Below are 23,892 nucleotides of genomic sequence, written 5' to 3'. Positions count from 1 at the left end.
TGCCTTCCTCCCCCATTCAGAATTCTCCACTGACTTTCCCTCTCAGTCAAGAAAACAAATCCAACCTCCTAACGTTTTAGTGTACATCTGGTCCTTGCAGGTTTGTCCAACTGTCTTTCCTTTACTCTCCCCTCCTTCATTTACTATAATCTCTACAACCACTCTGGCCTTTTCTCAGTGCCTCTGACATACCACGTTCACTCACACCCCCTTCTTTTCTGTCCCCTGTCCGAGATCATCCCTCAGACATCCACAAGGCCAGTTCCCTCACTTCACTAAGGTCTCTGCGGTCCCTGCGTCACAGGCCTTCCCTTATCTCCTGTCTAGAAAGTATTCTCCCCTCACTCAGATACTCTGATTATACTTACCCCTCACTGTAAATATGAAGGCCTTGTACCTGCCCTGTTCACGGCGATATCCCCACTGCCCAGAACAGCACCTGGCACACAGCTGGCATTCAGTAAACATGTGCTGTCCCGTGGACTGCAAGATCAAACCAGTCAGTCCTAAAGGAAATCACCCTGAATATTCATTCGAAGGACTGAAGCTGAAGCGCCAATACTTTGGCCACCTGATGCAAAGAGCTGACTCATTAGCAAAGACCCTGATGCTGGGAAAGATTGAAGGCAGAAGAGGGCAGCAGAGGATGAGATGGTTAGATGGCATCACCGACTCAATGGACATGAGTTTGAGAAAACTCCGGGAGATAGTGAATGACAGAGGAGACCAGCATGCTGCAGTCCATGAGGTCACAGAGTCAGACAAGACTTTATGACTGAACAACAACAACAAAATAAGACATGTGCTAAACTAATGAATGGAATATAAAAATAAGTGTGAAGAGGGTTTTAAAAATCCCATCCTGAAGAAAAATCTGTATTATTATGGTGGTAGAGGAACATACTGCCTTTTTATACAGTTCACAGGGTTCTCACAGCAAGTATACTGGAGTGGCTTGTTATTTCCCTCTTCCAGTGGATCACATCACAAGACTGGTGTGCTGCCGTCCATGGGGTCCCAAAGAGTAGGACACAACTTGGCAACTGAACAATAACAACAAAGGAACATATAGGTGGCAAGACCCTTGAGAGGATACTTCCTGTTGGTCCCAGGAGAAGTTATGTGGAAACAGGGTTACAAAGCACAAAGGAGGGGGGGAAAAGAAACACTGATGATATAATTGCTACTTTCCAATTTAGTAGCAGACCTAGGACATGCAAATACTTTGTTAGCCTCTCCAATCCATTTAGTGTGGTCTAAAACTCACTCATTTCCTCCCTTCAAACTCTTTAGCGACTCACCAAGGCCCTGAAGACAACGGCCTGAATGTCTTACTGTGTTTTACCCAGAACTCCATCTAGCCTCAGTGACCTTACCATCTTCATATCTTGCCTCTTTCTACTCTGGGTGTCACACCCAGCCAAACTGAAATGCTGGCTATTCTCCAAAGATACATTTTCTTCTGCTTGTGAGTTTTCTGCCCATTCTGTTTTCTCTACCTGTAACACTCTTCCTACACCCTCCCGTATCAGCTAATTTTTGCTGTATAACAAACCCTGTATGCTTGGTAATGCTCTGATGACCAAAGAAACACATGGCTAAGTCCAGAACAAAGAGCTGGAAAAATAAACTCCACTTCCTGGAAGCAGCGACACCAGGCCCCCAGAGTGAAGAGTGGGGTCCCAACCACAGACCACCAGGGATCCTCAGCTCCTGTTCATCTTCTGCTCTCAACCTAGAAACCATCCCTAGGAAGAGTTTCCTTACCCCACAGCCTGGCTGAAAACTCTCTCCCACAATCCCTTATATTCACTATTACTGCATGTGTTAGCCTCCATTAACAACAAATGAATGAATTACTATGACAAACCCTGGACCTCATTTCATACCACAGAGTTGACTGCACTCTCCATTTTTGGCAATGTAACCACAGCCTTCCCTACCTGACAGGAAGGTCACTGATAGGGAGGGAGTATGTTTGGTTTCTGTTTTATCTTCATTGCCTAGTACAGTACCTGATATGAAGGAGGTACTTAAAAATATTTTAAAATAAACAAACATATAAATACAATAAAAGTAAAATGGAATAACTGCCATTAAAAAAGGCACAATGTGTTCTTGAGTTCTTTGCCAAGACTCAGCAGGCTGCAATTATTTAGGAAAATCTGAGACCAGCATAAAACTAACTAAGAACAAAATGCCCAATGGAAGGGTGAAGAGAAAATTAGCCAGAGAACAACACCTTCCCTTTTATTAGATTCATGAAGCCTTTTTGAAGTCCAACCACTTTGAAAAATGTTTCTTTGTTGTTAACTTTCTCATTAGAAAGCAGACAAACTCTGTCCTTGAAAGACAAGCTTTCTATTAATACTTGGTACTGCGCTCAGTCCTCAGGCCTGTAGTATGTGGTTTACCCAGCAGCAAAGTCCAGCATCTCAGAGTAAAGTGCTATGAAGGCCAGAGGTAATCCATTATGGCCTCCCACACTTCATATATATATATATATATATATATATATATATATACATATGTACACACATTTACATTTATTTTTACAAAAATAATGTAACAGGGCTTACAGAGTTGTATTAATTCTTTTAAGTTACATAGCCAAGACCTATGCTTCAGTATAATCATTTTTAACTTTGAAGTAAGGTGGGAATTTTAGGCCTAAAAATAGATTTAAAATTACTGAACAGAGGCCATTTTAGCAACACAGACTTGATAAATCTTGATCATCACATAACTAGAAATAGGTTGCTGTTATCCTTAGGCTGGGTGCCACACATCCCCCATCAATTATCTTCATTTTAAGTAAAATACAAAAGCAAAACAGTTCACTGAAGTTATCTTCTATTCATTACATTAGCACATATGCTGAATTATACTGACTGCATAATAATCTCTATATACAAGGCTATATTTTTAGCATGTGCTCATCTCTACTTCATTAAATACAGTATCCGTCCAGTAACTACAAAAAAAGGAATGCATGCTGTACAGCAAGAGAAAGAACAACCACCTGCATGGTGTCTCTTCCAGGGCTTGTTGTCGTCGTTCAGTCGCTAAGTTGTGTCCAACTCTTTTGCGACCCCAAGGACTGCAGCCCCCCAAGCAAGAATATTTGAGTAGGTTGCCATTTTCTTCTCCAGGGGACCTTCCTGACCCAGGGACTGAACCCGCATGTCCTGCCTTGGCAAGCGGATTCCTTACCACTGAGCCACCAGGGAAGCCCACTGAAGACAAAACAAGTCAGAGAAACAAACCTTACAAGAGATATATAAAACTAATTTGCAGTGACATTTAATATATACTCTTTTTTTAATCAGAAGGAATACATTTAAGTCACAGTTACATGGAAAAACACAGACTAGGTGAAATTTCAGGCTTTCTCCTAGAATATTCAAAATGCTCATCAAAAGTTAATTAGTGCAATGAAGATTGCCACCAGGTGACTGAATAAACAGAGTGTCATTTAGGATTCTAAAAACACAGATTCTGGGAGTAGAAGCTACTACCAAAATATCTGGAAATCTGAGTTAACAGATACTCTACTTTGCATACTTGATACTAATAAACATAAGTGGTTATAGAGACTATGAATGCAGGGCAACAGCCTGTGGGATAGTCACGCAGAAGAAGTGAATGCAATCCTGAGGGAGTGAGTACAAAGAACTGCTGCTGTTTTAGTGTCCTCCCTGCCCCCCCTCCCCAACAAGGGCAATCTCTTTGGAGCAGAAATCTTTCAAGAGCTGAAGCCCATTCCTCTGCCCCCACCAAGATCCTATGGAGCCCATCAGAAAGTCTCTCAGATGCTGGTATGACTCAATCACTGAACTGGACAGGTCCTCTTCACGGCCTCTCAGGTTCTGACTGACATGGCTTCCTTCCCACAGAAGGGGTCAGCACTGTCTCCGAAGCCACAAGTGAGGGGACTCAAGAAGAGCTAGAAGAAGGAGGTATCTGATGAAAAGGCACCTGCAAGTCTGAAATCCTCTTTGGTGAGAACACTGTACATGCGCTGAGGCAGAGCCCGGGAGTAGGGAGCAGGGCGGGGCACGGCTGTGCGCAAAATGAGTTCCCGGCCAGCGGGGGGAGGGAAGTCTGCCGCCAAGTTCTGCCTCTTCTCTTCTGGGGGGCCCATCCTCTTCAGTTCCTCCTCTGCTGGAGTCATGGTTGCAGCCTTGAAGAGAATCACATGCTAAATTCAAGAGCGAGTTGAATGCTAAACTTAGATCATTTTGAAGGACAGATGAATAAGCATGATAAATACGAAAAAATGTTCTACATTACTCAGTAATGCAATTGATTATGTTATGATTGCTCAAAAATCACAACACAGAAAATGTAAGAAGCTTGAAACACTACGTGAGCAGCCAGAAATTACAAATAAATTGGTGACAGAGACAGAGGATAATGACAGCCAAGCAATCTGCTGTGGAAAGTGAGGGCCATATTCAGACATCTGATGAAGAGGGAAAATGGAGCTGTTCTGGTTTCTATACATTTCTTCTAGCAATGACCAAAGTCCAAGTCTGCTGTCCTCAGTCCAGTAAGGAGCTGCTGCTCTCCAGAGTCTGGAAAGATGATATTTATTGATTCTTTCAATTCTTTTCACTTGTCAAATTAAAACTGAGAACACTGGTTTGTTTGCTGGATGATTAATGTGATGCAGAAGTGATAGAGATCCATGAAATGTAGCAGTGGCCACAAAAGAGAAGTTCTCAACGTTAAAGGCATCTATTTTTTCATTAAAATTGCATAAAATACATATTCAACCAGAGTTTTTATTTTAACTCTGATCACTATATTTCTTTCACGATACCATTAATTTCAGGAAAAAAGTTGTTTTAGCAATGGAAATATGAAATGTAATGTTAAACACCAGCAAGAAAGGTACGCCAAACCCAGACTGTTAAAGAGGAGGTTGGTTAGTCTTAATGACCTTATGAAGTTAAGAGAAATGGGAAGGAACAAGAAACTACAAGGGACAAAGGCTATTTTGTTACCTCATCAGAAGACTCAGTCAGCTTGAGGAAGGGTGAGAAAAGAAACAGTGATGAAAGGGAAACAAGCAAGATGGTTTAAAAAGAGCTAGACAAGAGATTTCAAGATTATTTCAGAGACAGCATGCACTACATTAAGGAACATGATCCTGTCAAAAAGAGTATCAAGACAAAAACACACCACATACAACACACCTAGCCATCCAGCTGAGCAGACAAATTCCACTACTCATGCATCTGATGGCTCAACAGGCAATGTACAGAATGTCACTTAATGAGGAAATGTTCACCAAAAACCTAGCTCTTTCACTAAAGATTAAAATACTAAAAAAAAGTACTCATGGCTTGAAAAATAGATAACCCAATGAATTTAAGACTAGATGTCTGACTTAATTTAGCACAATCAAAGCAAAATCCAATCAGTGATTTGTTTGCAGAATTCTATTTAAATATGGATATAACAATGATAAATATAATCATGATGAAAGTTTATTAAAACTTAATATTAAGGAAAAGTTTTAAATATGTAAAATTATGGTATAAAATTTTTTCAGTAAAATTTTATAACTTTAAAAATGTTAAAATCTTGATTTAATAGTAGAATTGATATAAAGTATCAGTTAATTATGAAAAATTACATGAGTAAACTTGACTGGTTTCTATGTATTACCCAGATATTTAAGAGCTGACTTTAAAAACAGACCAACCAGGTGCTTGTTATATGGACTACAGTCTGCTGAATCTGGAAAAACATTCACTACAAGGTTTGAAAGCTTGAAATATTTGAAAATTACATAACGTGGGATAAATGTACAATTTCAGTATCCATTAAAGGAGATTAGCTATACAATGAGCCCAGTGAAAAGATGATATAGTCCTATATTTACCCATGAGAAAGATAACCCATGAGAAAGATAATCACATTAGGTGGAAAATAAGAACAAATAATATAATCCTATATTATAAAATTTACATATATTTGAATATACTAGATGTTAAATGTTGACAGTGATCATCAGTGGGTAGTGAGATTAATGTGATTAATGTTTTAGGGTCATTAATTTTTCTTTATAATTCTCTGTATTATCCAAATTTTTACAACAGTAAGAGTTTACTTACATCTTGGGGGAGAAGATTATTTCCATATTGGGGAAAATAATTTTGCTTAACTATTTAGAACAATGAGAGTGTTCTACTCTTAGCATTAAAAATCTAAATACTTTAGATTTTTAAATCTTCTTAACAAACAAGTTTTAAAAATTAAGAAAAGAATTTTTGCAGTATGATGAAAATTCATATTGGTGTTAAGGAAATATATTTGTAAGGTTCTGGCTAATAAACTGGCAAAGATATTACAGGATGTGAAAACAAACCTGATTCTTGTTTCATGCCAGAGTCAGAAACATAATAAATCGAAGTAAGTATCTATTGTTTTCTAGAACTTTATAAGGAAATAAAATACTTGGTTTTTAACTTGAAATCTTTAGTTTGCCATCCCATAAATAATCTCAGTTTTCAGTTCTTGCTAAAAATTCAGATGAATATATCTGGTTACGATTTTGAATATAGTAACTAGATACACTCCAGACTGACTCAAAGGAGGTTATGAAGTTTCTTTTTCATGGATAAACCCATGAAAATCCTTTTCCTTATTTGACTGTGAAAATTACACTTCCAAAATTGGACCATTCTAAGTGTTATCACAGTACTGCATAAGGGGCACCCTGTATTTACTATGCTTCAAAATACTTTTATCAGAATCTTTAAGAAGTCCTAATGTGAGACTCATGTGCAAAAAGCCAGCACCTCTTAACCAGTAAACAACCAGTAAACATTTGTACAGAAAGCATCAACACAGAGTGTCACTAATACCAACCTCATAAAAAATTCAAATCTTAATAGTTTAGAATGTCAGAAGGTACTATATAATTTTTAAACATTTCCTTTCATCAATAAAGGTAATGACAGAAAAGTTTTCAAATTGAGCTTTTTTTCTATGCTGAAGACTGTTTCCACTGTCCTAAAAATCTGAATCTTGCTCTTCTTTCTGAGGAAAGCTTTGAAGTTAGATCTTTTCACCGTTATAAAAATAGTTAAGATTTGCAATTTCACAAGCTAAGTTGTGAATCCACTTGCAGTACATGGAATTTAAAATTGGTAAAACTAAACTCTATTCTAATTTGACATCAGTAAACATTTTTTCCACACCACTGCACTGGTCATTGCTAACCAAGTCCCTATCAGATTCTTTAACAAGGAATTTCAGACCATTCCAACTTCTGAAATTTAGGTACAAATTTCAGAAATAAACTTATCATTTTATTTAAATGTGTAAAAGAGCAGATGGATTTCAAAGACTAAGAAGTCACTGTTGAGAGTCATTATTTCTTCAGTGTTCGAATCCAGTGCTTTTAGCAGCTCCATGTGTGAGAATCAAAACAGTACCTTACTGAGCAGAGGCCTGGAGAGATCATGACACAGTCAAGAAGGAATCTCACATACCCTCTGAGCATTCACAAACAGCTTGTGAATGATCCTGCCAGCGTGTCCTCTGCCTGCACCGACGACTAACACCTCAGGTTGCTCCAGAAGGCAACTCACAAACCTGGGAGAAAGAGGGAAAGAAAGGATGGGAAAGGAGCTGCTCAGTTCACACTGGCTCAGTCCTCCCTGATTAATTTTGGGGACAAACCCTCAAAATCATACTGGTGAACCCTACATCAAGGCTGGAGTAAAAATTTAACAGGATAGATCAACATCTAGAATTAAAATCAACTCAAATGACAACCTTCGTGCCTTTCAACTCTTTTTATAAGTTTTTTCAAAAAGCCCATCTCTGTCAAAGTGTAAGAAGAAATAGTCTATTTCTTTCAGACTAGAAGCTTAGACAATATTATACTAAAGAAGATTTTTTAAAATGTTTTTAACAACAAAAACCACATTTAATTTAGACAGCAAAGCAATGATCCTTGTTTTTCATTTTTGTTCTTTTAAGAGGTGTGTGCGTGCATGTGTGGGCGCACACACACACATGCACTTAAAATATGTTTTGCTGGGCATAGTCCCAATTGTAAACTGTGCCATTATGTGCTGGAAGCATTCGTCTTCCAAGTACACCACAGACAACGCATGGTGGAACTAAGAGAGTCGAAGACAGAGCCACCAAGCTCGCACCACCTGCTCACTAACTCGAACTGCTATTTTAGAAACTTCCTTTGATTATAAAGTGTATTCTCCTCATTTAAAAGGAAGGAATATTCAAGAGCAGAGAAGGCTGGGAGAAAATTTCACTCAACAAAAGACATGATATTCACACAAGAACTTGTTAAAAGCTGTAGCAAATGCCTTGTCATATAATATTAATTATTTAACATCAATAATGCTATTTCTCTTGGAAAGGCTGATGAAAATTTTCGTTATAACAAATTCAAGCCAGTGAAGTAGCTAATCTGGAAACACTTTCTCATCTATTAAAACAACATCATTCTTTCAAGTATCTCAGGCAAAAATGGACAGGGATCTGAGCTGATAGCCCCCCTTCGAAATGGTCCAGATCTCAGAAGGAGGAAAAGACTGACCCAGTCATTTGCCTCATCTTGGAGAGGCCATCTGGTCACTCTTTCAAAACATATTCACAAGGGACAGAGGATATGCACATTTGATTTCACAACTCTTGTTTAGAACTGGTAAGTAGGAATGTTGAGCAGAAATAGTTTCAGAACACGTCTGCCTGTAGTTAAGAACAGTGAGAGTGGGAAGCAAAGTTTCTAGCAACGAGAGTGAATATGAACAGCCAGTTCTTCCAGAGGCAACTGCTCCAAGAGCAAACAAGGACATTCCTAGAAGACTTGGAAGACTTCGTTCTTAAACCGGGAGGAATGGAAACAAGTGGCAAGTACTCAGAAATACAAGAGAGGGCAATCCTATGATGAACAAATATTTCTCTGTCTCTAACCAATGCTTGGTACAAATAATATAGGAGCACTACAAAGGAATCTCAACATTCTATGAAATTTTTCTTAAGAAAGTGGTGGCTTTTCCTACGGGAGAGAAAGATGAGTTAGTCAGATAGCAATTACCTTTCAAGATCTTCCTTTTCCTCTTCTTGTTCACATTTCTCAGTTCCAAACTTGGCTTTCAGTGAGCGGGCTCTGGCAATTATAGCTTCTACATTAGTAATTTGATGGATGATTTCCTAACAGTGCAAAAGGGGAGAAGCATACATTGGAAAAAGGCAAAAGAAAGCAAAGCATTTTAAAAATGTATTTTTAAATAATTACTGCCAACTGGGAAGAACATTTGACAAGATCAGACTTACTTCCAATTTCTTGTCTTCTGGATTAGGGAAGTGCAAAACTTTACTGGAATGGGATATTATCTGCTTTATAATCTTCTTCACTGAAGAAATGTTTTCTAGACTTTCTGTTTTTAAAAAGATCAAAGCCATCATTAGAGAAGTTAGGCAAAGTCTACTTTCATCTTGGAAATGAACTAATGGCTGATCAAACAGCACATTTACCTTCTTCCTTCACCTTGAGTACAGCCGCGTGGATGACACAGGGTAACAGGTGCCGAGCAAGGTCTGCCGGCTTCTGGACTGCCAGATAGTGCAGTACCTGAGAGAGACCCAGAGAGAGAAATGATCAAGACAGCTGCCAAAGGAGAAAGCAGCCATTTACAGAAGTAAGATCTCTGTCCCCTGAATTCACACTTCTAACAGGAACGGAGAACAGCTTCTCTTAGTACCTATCCTACTCCTTCAGGTAAGTAGCTGCTACTCCCCAAAGTAAGAATAACGTTACTGGAAACAGCTAAGAACTTCAGTCCTTAATAATGGTGAATACTCTCACAATGCTTTTTTCTTGATACAGAGAACACTAAAACCATCCGCAAATGATACCACCTTGAGATAACAACTGTTAATGGTGGAGCATTTTCACTGCAGGATTTTTCAAGATTTTGAAAACACATAATATATTTGCATGCGTACTAAGTCCCTTCAGTCATGTCTGACTCTATGTGACCCTATGAACTATAGCCCAGCAGACTCCTCTGTCCATGGGATTCTCCAGGCAAGAATACTGGAGAGGGTGTCCATGCCCTCCTCCAGAGGATCTTCCCAACCCAGGGATCGAACCCGTGTCTCTTATGTCTCCTGCGTTAGCAGAGTTTTTTTTTTTTTTTTTTTTTAACCACTAGTGCCACCTAAGTAAACTAATATTAGGTATGTAAAACACTGTTTTGTAACCTGCTTTTCTCACTTAGGACTTCTAAACATTGCTAGCGATGTTCCTCTAAATTTTTTGGTTTGTTTCAGTTGTTTTATTGTTTTCTCCAAAATGAAGATTTATTACTTTTCTGATTAAAAAAACACACAGGAAGGCATGTGTAGCACATGGTCCCTACCTTTAAGCTCTTCATTCAACAGCAGTAAAGACAAAAGAAATATAGCATCACTGTGGCTGAAAAATGCTCACAGATCTCAAAGTAAACAATCGAAGAAGTATAATGCAGAAGTTCTCGAGAAATCCTACTTCCTAAGGAACAACACAGTTTTGTGTTTATCTTCTCAAGCTTATTTCTATGCCTATTTAAACACAAAGATACACATGTGTATGCAACTTCTTAACAAAAGCTCAAAATACAAACAATTTCAAAACTTGCTTTGGTCATTTAATGATTTATGATTTAGAGTTATTTGCCTTGGGACTTCCCTGGTAGTTCAGTGGTTAGGAATCCGCCTGCCATTGCAGGGCACACAGGTTCTATCTCTGGAAGGTCCAGGAAGATCTCACATGACGCAGAGCAACTAAGCCCATGCTCCACAACTACTGAAGCCTGCATGCCTAGAGCTTGTGCTCTGCAACAAGAGAAGGAATTGCGATGAGAAGCCCTCACACAACTGGAGAGTAGCCCTCGCACTCTGCAACTAGAGAAAGCCCACTGAAGCAAGGAAGACCTAGCATAGACATAAATAAATAATATTTTAAAAAACTATTTGCCTAGAAGGGCTTCATGTTTTGAAATATTTTTAAAATTAAAAAATGTTTTTAAAATACACATAGCAGAGTATTTTATATACAGAAAACACAAACACTTGTTTACACACCAATCAGCTTAAGAAACAGAAGATACCAGGACTTTCCAAGTCCTCCTGGTGCTCACCTTGATCAAGACTACCTCGATCATGCACTCCATCCCTCAAGTAACCACTACTCATTCCTCTTCTTCATTGCTGTCTCACATATGTACATAGCCCTAAACAATGTGTTTTCTAGTTTTGTCTGGATTTAATCTTTGTATAAATGGATTGTTTCTAGTTATGCCCCTCAGTAACCTTTCATTCAGCATTGTTTCTGAGATGCATAGATATTAATACATGCTATATATAATTTGCTATATTAAAATGCACCCCCCATTTTTTGCTATTAAAATAATGTTCCCCTCACATTATTTCATAAGTTTGTGGCATACATGTAGAGGAATTTCTTCAGGGTATCTATCTAAAAACAAACAATGCCAAATTATTATTTTTCAAATACTGAAATCATATTCCAACTTATTTTACTAAGTATTTGAACAGATTTTTATTCTTATATAGAGTAATAAGAGTTCCCCCATTGAACATCCTTGTTAACACTATTACAAATATTGTTTTCCTTAACTTACAGAAAACAAATTTCCAAGAATACAAAATAGTTGTACATCCTTTGTCTGCACTCATTTCCTTTTACCTCTTTTTTATCATATGCATCTCTCCTCCTCTGTAGGTCCATACAATATATAAACATTTTTTTCCTAAATAATTTGAGATCATGTTCCATACAGGATATCCCTCTATCTCCAAATATCTGTATTTCCTAAAATTAAGAATGTAATTAACACTGATCAATTACTTTCAATCTAACCCATTATCCTTAATTTTATTGCAGCAATCAGAGTATTGGTGTTATTTCCATTATGAAATCCACTGATGTTTTCTTTGCGTCCTAATATACTATCTGTTTTGGTGAATGTTCCATGCGTGTTTGAAAAGGAAGTGCTGTTTCTATTATCAAGGTATAGTATTTGCGATGTATCTAAAAGAGCAACCTTACTGATCATCTTGTTTAGTTTTGTCTACTTGACTGTCTCGTACACTGGGAGTGTGTTAAAAGTACTCTGCTATTAGTGTGTTATGATCTATTTCTCCGTGCATCTTCCATGATTTCTGTTTTATACAAATGATTACATTTTTCAGTGCATAAACATTGACAACTGTATATTCTCATTGCGAAATATCATTTTTAGACTGTAAAGCATCCTTATGTATCTCATGTAATGCTTTTCTGCTTTGATTCTGTTTTATTTGGCACCTGGATGATAATCCCTGAATTCTTAATGTTTCATACCTGGTAAATCTCTGTCCATTGTTTACTTTGTAGTCTTTTTGAGTCACAGAATACCTTGTTTAAAGCACAGACGTGGGTTTTATAAGACTATCTTACATTGCAATTACTCTCTATGCAGTATGATCTTTATAATGTGTGTTGGTCTATTTGGTGTGTGTTCTTTGCTTGTGAATAACTCTTCCATTGTACTTAGGGAGGTTCATATTTTCATTCTTGCGATATTACCTTTTCTGCTGCCCTTAACTCCTTTATATCTTTATTTTATAAACTTTATATCTTTCCTTTATAAAATTATGGTCTGATAATTTTAAATAGTATCCTTTGATTACTACCTATTATCTATGTAACAGTCAATGACTACATTCTACTTTCCTCTTCCTCTTTTTCCATCCCAACTTTTTTAGATGCATTCTATTTTGTCCTAATATACAATTTTTACATATTCTTCTTATACCCATGAACCCATCTAGTTTTAGTTTTAGCTCTAAAATTAAATAAATGAAATGCTCACAGTTAGCCCTTTGCCAGTTTCCCTAGTCATTCTCTTGGTTAAATTTATTCTTCTGTACTATGCTGTTCAATAAGGCAGCCAGCTGCCACAGAGAGCCATTTAAAAATTCAGTTCCTATGCTACTAGTCACATTTCAAGAGCTTATTAAAGCCACGTGTAGCCAGGGGCTACAATTTGCACAGCAAAGCCATGACCATTCTGAACACTGCAGAAAGCTCTACTGGACAGGGCAGCTGTAGTGGATTTCTCAGGAAGGGCCTACGTATACAGTTTTATGTGCAAAAACCTGGAGAAAACATTTTTTATAACTTTGATTACTTGGACATCTTGGTAGAATGTAAAATATTTAATTTGTATTTTTTGCTTATATTTCTTGAAAACTCTGCCCCATACTGCTGTGCTACTGAAAAATCTGACAACTGTCTAATTCTCTTGCCCTTGTAAATTATTTTCATGTTTTGCCTGCAAGGTCTGAGAATTTTTTTTTAATATTTAAGGTCTAGTAGTACTACAGTGATAAAATTTGGAGTTCACTACACCTAATCAATTTTCCCCTGCACCCAATGAGCATTTTTAATATGTAAATTCAGACTTTCTTTCATTTTCAGGAAGTTTTCTTAGATTACAATTTTAAGTATTTAGTTCTGTTCCAGTGTTTTGATTTTTCTGCTTCAAGGACTCTGATAAAAATGAGTGTTATTTCTACTTTTCCTATCTTTCAGTTTTACTACTTTCTCTCTAATCCTTTTTACTCCTTTATCTCATTTTCTTTCTCTTATTTTAATGCTCTTTCTCAATGCCTTTTATTAAATTTAAATATGAACCTATTCTTCTGCAGGTACTATGTAATTTAGTCTTTATTTTAATATGGTTGTTTTTTTCTTCTACTTCTATCCTGAGTTAAATTAGCAGTAGTTTCATTTTTTTTGTGGGGTTTTTGGATTCATGTGACTCTTTGTTTTTATTATTTCTGATTAAACATGATTTTTCACACCCTCCCATGCTTCTATGAAAATATCTGATTCAGATTAGACTATTATGTTACAATTTTATTCTGCTTTGTGGTCAATTTTCTGGGAAATATTTTCATTAGCTGAAATGATCCAATTCACACTTTTTTACAGTAGTTTTATAAAGATGTGGTTTGCTCTTTACTACTACTGGTCATGTCATAGTTTGAAAGTGCCCTCTTTGCACAGTTTCTTTAATGGATAGTGGGAGATGAAGGAGGCTGATATATATCGCTTCTTTTTCTATAGAATCTTTAATGTTCCCCTTATTTCCTTCTTTCCCATCATTGCTTTATCTCTAAGGGGTATGTCATTTCTACCTACTTACCTGGTCCTTCCTAAGGCAGAGGAGAGTCTCTGATTGCCCACTTCCAGCCCTCTTTACGTCCCTAGAGCCAGTGCTATGAACTGCCCAGCCCTACCTGTGTTGAGTATTTTGGCACTCAGTGTTAGGAACAGTCTTTCTGGGGTGACTGTGCCACATCTAAGTCTTCTGTATCCCTTCTCACCTCTTCTTAAGACTCTCTATCCATACTCTCTAGACCCAAAGTAGTCTACTAAATGATTATACCATAATTTATTAAACAGTGCTCTATTTTTTGAAACTTTGGTTGTATCTATTTTTTCACTAAAAAACTTCTTGAACATCACTGTTGCATACTGATCTTTATATAGTTCTCCCATTATTTCCTTAATACATTTTTTTGGTAGCAGAACTGCTAGGTCAGAGGACATGATCATTTTTAAGGTTTTTGACATATGCTGATGGTCCAAGAATGAGCATTTTATGTAAAATATGCAGGTCTTATTCTTTGGCCTGTTTGTAACCAGTTCTAAAACCTTAAATGTGAATATTAGATATATAAAAGGTTCATAACATTTCAAAGCTTTGTTTCTCAAGTATGTTCAAAGCTCTCGTATCTTGTCACAGTTTTTAAAATACTAGGATAATAATTAGCAGTCACATTAGATACCCAAACCTCAGTTACCTTTTCTGCTTCCCGTGTGTCATCAAAGAGTCTCCTCTGCCTTCTAGCAGGAATTGGCTTAGCTGTTTCCCAGGCCTCTACCCACATATTGCTTGGAATCTTCATTCGGGCACTCAGTTCTCCTTTCAGAACCATGTTGCCCTTTTCATCAACCACTTCCTCTTCAATATAATCCCGAGGTGAGTACCACCTCACAAAATCTTCCAGAAAACAACCTGGATTAGCTGCCTAAAGTAGACAAAAAATTCAGCAGAATCAAAAATCAACAGTTACTGATAAACCTGTTTTCAAAATCGTACTTTTATTTTCATAAAAAGACTAATCTTCACAAAATTTAGTACATGACTTGAGTTTGGATGTCACCATTAAATCACATCAGATGTTAAAGCACCAAAGTGCTTTGTTTTTCTTGCCTCCATTTTATAGAAAAAGAAAACATTTTCATTTGATGAATTTGGAAATAAAAATCTGATGTAAAGAGAAAATAAATCTCAGACTGTAAGTTATATAAGTTAGTTTAAAATTACAGTGCAATAACTATTCAATACTTAGAAAAGCATCAATAAGCTCAAGTCAAGTAAATTAAATAATATACAACATGATCAGAATAATAACTCAGTGATGGAAAAGTTTTGCTTTTTTCCCTCAATGAGTCAATACTGGTACTGCAATAAACATCAGCTAACCTCGAATATGTTCTATTCAGCCATCAAATTCTTGTGCCTTATATAACAAATTACCATCACATAAACTGCTTTTGTGCTATTAAGGAATTGGAATTCAAGTTACTGTTTTTCAGGCTTCTGAAACCAAACTAATTAAAGCTTTATTTAGTGGATAACTCTATAGAATTAACAATGATGCATGCCAAAATTTTTTAAGCAATTCTACATCCAAGCTTGAAAAAGAGGGAGAGGTTTTACAGTGTGAGTAGTAAGACATGGAGGTCTTTTTACAAGTGCCCAGTAATGCACTGTTGTTGTTGTTGTTGTTGTTTAGTCGTGTGTGACTCTTTGTGACCCCATGGACTGTGTAGCCCATTAGGCTCCTCTATCCATGGGATTTCCCAGGCAAGAATACTGGAGTGGGTTACCATTTCCTTCTCCAGGGGATCTTCCACACCCAGGGATCGAACCCATGTCTCCTGCATCGCAGGCAGATTCTTTACCATTGAGCCTCAAGGGAAGCCCAGTAATGTATTAGCAGAGTACTAAGGAGGGGCATCAGTGTCATTCCTTTAGTACTCAAAGGGTACACACATTAAACACATTCCTTTCTGGTTACAATTCTCTACCACAACATAGTCATCCTGCGATGAACACTGTATTTACTTGCTTGAAACAGCTATGTAGGCATTGCTAAAAAGTGCTAAGCAGAAAGTCATTTTCTTTCTTTTCAAATTAACCTTAGACCAAAATGAAAACCAACATGATAAGAATGGTTAGTCTTAAAGAACAAAACTGCCAATTTCTCCTTATTGAGCTTATTGGCTATCAATATACTCATGCCCACCAATTTAGGAAGCCCTCAAAGGGGTGAGGAATCAGAGCAGGGTTCTTAACTGACAGTCAACAACATCAACTTCTAAGAGCTATGGCATCATGGCAACAAAAAACTTCTGTGAAATGCAATGGGTCAAGATTACTGCATGAATCAGAATTCATGTATAAGATTGGATATTAACCAGTCAACACCATACCCACATGAATACATTGCAGGAAAATAAAGAGACAGGCCTTGAGTGAAGACAGTGAACCTAAGCTTTGAGTGAAGAGAGTGAACCTTAAAAAGAAATCAATACAGAAAGAACTCTGTACTACAGAATGTATTAAAGGAAGATATTTCACACTAGAATTCTTCCTTCTGGCTGTCAGCATTCACTTCAGCCACGGCTTATCTTCCTTCTTCTCTTACAGGTATCTATTTCAAGGGCATGCTCTAGAACAGGCCCTGGCCCTCTGGAATTGTGCCGTGTAAGTGCCTCAGCTACATATCAGCATTTATCCAAAGCTCTGGGGACCTCCCATGGCCCCAGTACACTCCTATACAAAAAGGGAAAGGGAACCATACCATCTTTAGAGTGACTACGTATTTCCTTAAATATGTTATCTGACTCCCACATAGGGGTGGGCAGATGTGTAAGTTGGTTATTTGATATACAATCTATTTTCTGGTTAAAACACTGTAAGAGACTTGTACATTACCCAGGTTAGTCCAAAAGAGTCTAATGAACCACAGTTTTGTTGAAGCACGGTGTTAAGGGAATTATACAGCACCTTACCACAAGAGGCAAATACGTTTCTATAGGAAAAAGCATTTACAGTTCCAATTGGGAATGTCCTCCTGCACATGCTTCTACAGGACACTATAGTAGGACAGGGACAGATGACTATTAAGGCAGGTAATGGTTGGGTTAAAAAACAGCTGCGATGGAGCCAGTACTTCCTACTGTGCACAACCCTAAGCCAATTCCCTTCTCTACCTTTTTGACTTAACACAGGCCCTGACAGTCAACTGGCTTCTCTTTACCCACTGTACCAACTATCTGTTTTAAAACAACGGGAAGACCCAGAGGAATCGGGTGGAGAGGGAGGTGGGAGGGGGGATCGGGATTGGGAATACATGTAAATCCATGGCTGATTCATATCAATGTATGACAAAACCCACTGGAAAAAAATAAAAAAATTAAAAAAAAAAAAAAGATTCTTAAAACAAAACAAAACAAAAAAAAAAAAATAAAACAACACATCTCTTTCTTGTCTCATAGCGAAACTCAAAGATTTTCTGTATCTTTCTAATCTCTAAGGAAAACTTGCAGCTTTCAAGAGGTTTACTAAAGATTTCTTCTCTTAGGAATGATGGGGTAAACAAACAGGGAATAAAAAGGCTCCCTTTTACTGTCACTTAACTTTGTTAGCAGGCAAGATGCAAGTAACATAGGTTTTCATGGAGTGTTTACATTCAAACAACAAACTTAGTCTAGTCTACATAGCAAAAAAGCAGTACTAAGAGAGGCTATGGAATGAAGAGATGGAGGCCATCGTAGTTATCAGTAGGTTAAGGAGGAAAGTCTGGGCATGAGAGACAGTGTCAGAAAATCAGCAGCAGGAAAGGGAAGCCCTATGGCCCACTGAACTGCCCACTGTTTTCTTTTTAATGTATGTGGATGTACCTCTGCTTTCAAGAGAAAGTAATTCAACAAGACTCTTTTTATCCCTGGGTTTAAGTGTCACCACTCTGAATCCTCTGTCCTAGATACAGGCCTATATCTAAGCCTAAAATACTCTTCTCCATGTAGCAAATGCCTACGCACCCTAAAAGGTGACTCTTCTGAGAAACTTTCCATGATTCCCACTCAGTAGAGTCAGTCACCTTTTTGACCTTGATTTCCTAAGAGAATTCATCACTTAATAATTATTTACATATCCCCTCCCACAACCTCAACAGACTATAATTGAGGATAAACATTATACTTAATTACCTAATCACAGTGCCCGTCACAAAGTAGGCAATCAAAGGTTTGTTGAACAAACCAGCCTATGTTAAATCCGAAGGGGTTCCTAAAAGCCTTACATTAAACTGACTGACACAAAGGAAGAAGACAGCCTAATACATATAAAGAAATGATTCAGTTCTCAACTTTCAACTATTATTTAAAGATTGTTCTTTTCTTTTTCAAATTCAAGAAGCAAGCTTGACTGTGACCTTTAGGGGATGGAGGCAGGGTGTTGTAACTACTAATGAAATCAAAACATTTAAGGAAAAAAAGACATTCGGGCCTTCACACCACTTTATAGAGTGACTTTCACAGCTTCGTCCCAGAATAGCTCAAAACAGACTCCCGAGCTGACAGTGTGACCCACCTTAAAAGACTCCATATCTGAGAGCAGACACGCACTTTGCATGCGCGCTCGGAGGTGAGCCCCTTCTGCCGATGTACCCAATTTAGCTAGAACCTCCGACTGTTCTTCGAGCAGATCTTCTGTCATAGGTGCTGGTTCCTGCAGAGCACAAAAGGACAAAGCTCATGAATAGCTTTTTTTTATAGAAAGCAGAACTATAAAAATAGAACAAAGACAACAACTGTTTCAGCTCTAGCAGTCACAAGATATGTATTTAAAAGAATTCAAAGAAATTCTCAAGTTTTTTGGAACCTACACAAAAAAGTAACAATAAGAATAAACATGACTTTCAGTGTTCCCCTCCCCAACAGATAAGATCATCATGTTTCCTCTTGAGAGGAACTGGATGCATTGAACATCTTCCTCCCTACTAATGATATCTTAAAGGAAATCAACCCTGAATATTCTTTGGAAGGACTGATGCTGAAGCTCCAATAATCTGGTCACCTGATGTGAAGAGCTGACTCACTGGAAAAGACGCTGATGCTGGGAAAGACTGAGGGCAGGAGGAGAAGTGGGTGATAGAGGATGAGATGGTTGGATGGTATCATCGACTCAATGGACATGAGTATGAGCAAACTCCAGGAGACAGTGAAGGACAGGGAAGCCTGGCATGCTGCAGTTTATGGGGTTGCAAAAAGTCGGACATGACTAAGTGATTGAGTAACAACAATGATCAAGAAATGAGGTCCTAAATATTTTTATGAATGTCATTATTACTTGCAACAAGGTTTTTATTATAACTAATGAGAGATGAAAATTGATATATGTATGAAAATAAAGGCAAATGAACTGAACGCCAAGTAAAAGCCCCTAAATAACTGTGTTTTATGTTGGAGGAGTTGCATTGAGTTTAGGTTCCAAACACGTTGAAATTATCAGTTCCCACAAGAAGTTTGTTGTTTTTTACTTTGGGAATCACAGACATTCTATATTTTAATTGCAACCCCAAAAAAAAAACAGCAGCAAAGGCAACTCTAAAGGAAGAAACAACTGTAGAATCATTAAGAGAGTGACAGAAACATTTCAAAACTGCTCAAAGGGGTTGAGGAAAGTTCTCTGAGAACTGATTCCATTCGATTTTATATTTGAAATATGAAGAACTTAACAAGTCACACAATAACCAAACAAATCTTGCCTGCTTTGTTGTTAAAACCAGAAAACCATGAACTCTTTTATTCTTAAATAATAGGATAAGACCCAGCAGCAGTGTCTTGTCAATAAAAAGATTCCTTCTAGATTTCAGGAGCTTACTATAAAGCTAGTTTTTTTCTCAGTCTCATACTACCGACATTTTAGACTGGATAATTGTCTGTTGTGAAGCCTCTTCTGTGCGTTGTAGGATGTTTAGCAGCATATCTCTGCTCCTGCCTGTTGCAGTAGTACCTCTACTGCCTGTATTACCACTCCACCTCATGACAATCAAAAGTGTTCCCAGACCTTGCCAAATACCCCTGGGAGGCCAAACACAGTTCCCAGTTGAGAACCTCTGCCACAGAGATAAATAATTTTCACAGATATCTTTCAGAAATAAAGTAGAAGAAATGCAAAGGTATAGCATTCAAAACACAGCAACCAACAGAAGAAAGTAATTTTTTTCCTTGTATCATTCTCATTTTTGAAACAACCTTACAGGGGCACTTTCAAACACTGTTGGAGAGAATATAAATCTTCCTGGACAACAATCTGGCCACCAATACATGACAAGCATTTATGATCATGCCCTCTGATCCAATAATTCCACTTCTAGAAATACCACTGTAGCATCATTTATAACAGCATGAAAATTCAAAGAATCTGAATGTACAGTAACAGGGAAATGGTTGGATACAGGGGAAAAGGGGAAGGAAGTACTTTAACAGTGATTACCTCTGTATTATGGAATTGTGAGTTTTTGTTTTGTTGTCTCTACAATGAACATACATCACTTTTAAGGTCACTGATACTTGGTGTTGAGTACTCATTGGAAAAGACCCTGATGCTGGGAAGGATTGGGGGCAGGAGGAGAAGAGGACGACAGAGGATGAGATGGTTGGATGGCATCACCGACTTGATGGACATGGGTTTGAGTAAACTCCGGGAGTTGGTGATAGACAGGGAGGCTTGGCGTGCTGTGATTCATGGGGTCACAAAGAGTCGGACAGGACTGAGCGACTGAACTGAACTGAAAAATTGGTAAGGCAGCATGACAGAGTGGTTAAGAGCTCGGGCTCTAGAAGCATCATGCCTGTATTTGAATCCCAGCTCTGTTACCTTGAGCAATGTTTTATGTGATCCACTGCTGTAAAGAACAGACTCGAGCACAAACTCAATAAACGTTTGCAATTATAGACAAAATACTTAGGTTGTATCATAAGCTTTTTACTCTATTTTCCCTATGATATAAAAATTCCTCAGTCAAATTCAAAAGTTACAAGAATCTCCAATGAAGCAATATACTCAAGAGCAGACTCCCTCATTATTTCCATGAAAAGAAACTACTTTTCACTGTCCTTTCGCCTCCTCCCGAAGGAAAGGAAGAGACTGAAAGAGGTACTGACTACCCCTCCCACCTGGGAACTCAGACGAAATGTAAGTGAAAAACATGATCAAGAGGAATACAAGTGGCAAGTAGCACGAAGATTATACTTCATCCTTTTATTTTTTTAAGACTTATTTTTTTCTGGATGTGCTGGGTCTTCGATGCTGCGCGTGGGCTTTCTCCAGTTACAGTGAGCGGTAGTTACTCTTAGTTGTGGTGCCCTGGCTTCTCATTGCAGGGGCCTCTCTTGTTGCACAGCACAGGCCCTAGGCACATGGGTTTCAGTAGCTGCAGCTTGCAGCTCTAGAGCCAGGGCTCAATACTTGTGGCCACATGGGCTTTGTTGCCACGTGGCATGTGGGATCCTAACCAGGCCAGGCACCAATCTGGTGTCCCTTGCATTGCAAGGTGGATTCTTAACCACCAAGGAAGCCCAGGACTATAATTCTTACATGTACCACATCTGGATGTACCCAAAGCTTTCTCATGTACATGATCTCATCACTGAAAAGTGAACTGGGCATTTAACATGTAGTGAAACAGAGTGGAGACAGTGTCTTGCCCAATGTCATCAGAGTGGCAAACTAAAGAGAATCTAGGATGTCTATCTGATGCTGACTTTGAGAGCTATTAGTTTGGTTCTAATCCACTACCTAAGAACTCCTGCTTCAAAAGATTCTCCACAACATACATGAATCTCAAAATAATTATGCTCAAAGACTTCTCCCACACAAAAAAGTTACTGCAATTATATAAAATTTATATAAAATTCTAGAAAATGAAAACTAATGTATTTTTTAAGAGATAAACAAGGCTCAGAAAAGAATACAGCTTTTACTAGCAATTCTAGTAATAATAATTGGTGGTGCCAGGCTATAAATCTAGTTCTGCTAGACTCCAAAACCTCAGTCTCTGCCATAAGACCTCAATACCAAATGCATGCACCCTAACAAAATTAGAAAAAATAAGTACTTGGTTTCCAGTATTAGAATATTTCTGTCCTAATACTAAATGTTTTTTTTTTTAGTTTTTTTTCCATTTATTAATACTAAATGTTAGTGAAGAAATATCTAAAACATAATTTACTTTTAAAACATATAAAGAAGCAAAAAGATTAGGCCTGTCAAACAAACAAAATTAATGTAACTAACAGCCAGCTCACAAGGAAACAATATGAGCAAGGAAATAAAGTTAACAGAATCCATGTTCCAAATTATCAAACAAACATCCCAATATCCCACTGCACAATTATTACAAGTGATCAACCCATTTCAGAATACGAAAACTAGTCACAAAAACTTTTAAGTAAACCCTTGCATCCTGGGAAGCAATACTAGTCTCTTATGTCTTATATAAGAAAAAGTTCACAGAAAATAATAGCTAAAAATTGAGTGGTTATTTTGAATTAAACATGGTATCATTCACTTATCATACACTATTTCATTTAAAACTCAAATGATTTTATGATTATTTCAATATCATAAAACATTTGATAAAATACAACACCTGTTTATGATATAAACTCTCGGAAACTAGGAATAGAAATCTCCTTCATAAAATAAATGATACATACGTCACATACACTCAAAGATTATCACATGATTTCATTCTGAAATTAAGAGGAGGATCTCCATTATTCAACACTGTACCTGAGGTCCTAGCCAGTGCAATAAGACATGAAAGAGAATCAAGAAGTGTACAGGTCAGAAAACCATAATTCACATTGTCTATATTAACAGACAACATGACTGTATATAGAAAACTCTAAATAATCTACAAACTACTAGAAATAAGTGAATGTAATAAGATTGCTAGATTCAAAGGCAATATACAGCAATCAACTATTGCTATATATCAGGGAAAAATTTAAAAATTAAATTTAAAAACATCATTTACGTTATTTGAGAAATCACAAACACTGTGACATAAATCTAATAAAAGATATACAAAAGCCTCAATATTAAAAACTAAAAAGCAGGGACTTCCCTGGTGGGTTCAGTGGTTAAGAATCTGCCTGGCAACGCAGGGGACACAGGTTTGATCCCTGGTCAGGGAACTAAGATCCCACATGCTGCGGAGCAACTAAGTCTGTCAGACAACTACTGAGCCCATACACTGGAGTCTGCATGCTACTACCAAAGATCCCACAGGCTGCAACTAGAGAGTCCATGTGACACAATGAAAGATCCTGCATGAAGCCATGAAGATCTGCATACTACAACAAAGACATGACACAGTCAAATAAATCTTTTTTAAATAAAAACTAAAAAACACTGATGAGGGAAAGTAAAAGAAACAATAAATAAAATGAAAGACATTTCGTGGTTATGAGACTCAATATTGTTAAGATGTCAATTCTCTCCAATTCAATGCAATGCTAAATCTAATTTGATAAATAAATTAAAATCTCAGCAGGATAATTTTGTATGTGGAAACTGACAGTTCCCCAAATTTACGTAAAAATGAAAACAATAGCCAAGATAATCTTGAAGAACAAAGTCAGAAAAATCATACTACAAGACAGATTTTTTTAAAGCTATAGTAATAAGAACAGTACATTAC

General features: G+C 37.4%; 1 protein-coding gene across 2 annotated transcripts in view; it reads right to left on the bottom strand.

The window, feature by feature from the left end:
- Positions 1-3,287: 3,287 nt before the first annotated feature.
- RAB3GAP1 (RAB3 GTPase activating protein catalytic subunit 1) overlaps positions 3,288-23,892 on the bottom strand; it is a 96,383-nt gene continuing 75,778 nt past the window's right edge. The window contains exons 18-25 of one of the 2 annotated variants that reach the window (XM_043487601.1): positions 18,771-18,908; positions 14,908-15,135; positions 9,526-9,622; positions 9,325-9,428; positions 9,086-9,201; positions 7,509-7,611; positions 5,010-5,030; positions 3,288-4,183 (exon numbers count right to left, since the gene is read on the bottom strand). In XM_043487601.1, the coding sequence (XP_043343536.1) occupies positions 3,947-4,183; positions 5,010-5,030; positions 7,509-7,611; positions 9,086-9,201; positions 9,325-9,428; positions 9,526-9,622; positions 14,908-15,135; positions 18,771-18,908 (1,044 nt within the window). In that variant the 3' untranslated portion in view covers positions 3,288-3,946. The remainder of the gene's footprint in view (positions 4,184-5,009; positions 5,031-7,508; positions 7,612-9,085; positions 9,202-9,324; positions 9,429-9,525; positions 9,623-14,907; positions 15,136-18,770; positions 18,909-23,892) is intronic. The other variant, XM_043487602.1, reaches the window with a different exon arrangement.

This window comes from Cervus canadensis, chromosome 15, assembly GCF_019320065.1.
Source record: "Cervus canadensis isolate Bull #8, Minnesota chromosome 15, ASM1932006v1, whole genome shotgun sequence".
In the NCBI taxonomy this organism is placed as follows: Eukaryota; Metazoa; Chordata; class Mammalia; order Artiodactyla; family Cervidae; genus Cervus; species Cervus canadensis.
This window is presented reverse-complemented; position numbering and strand designations above follow the sequence as displayed.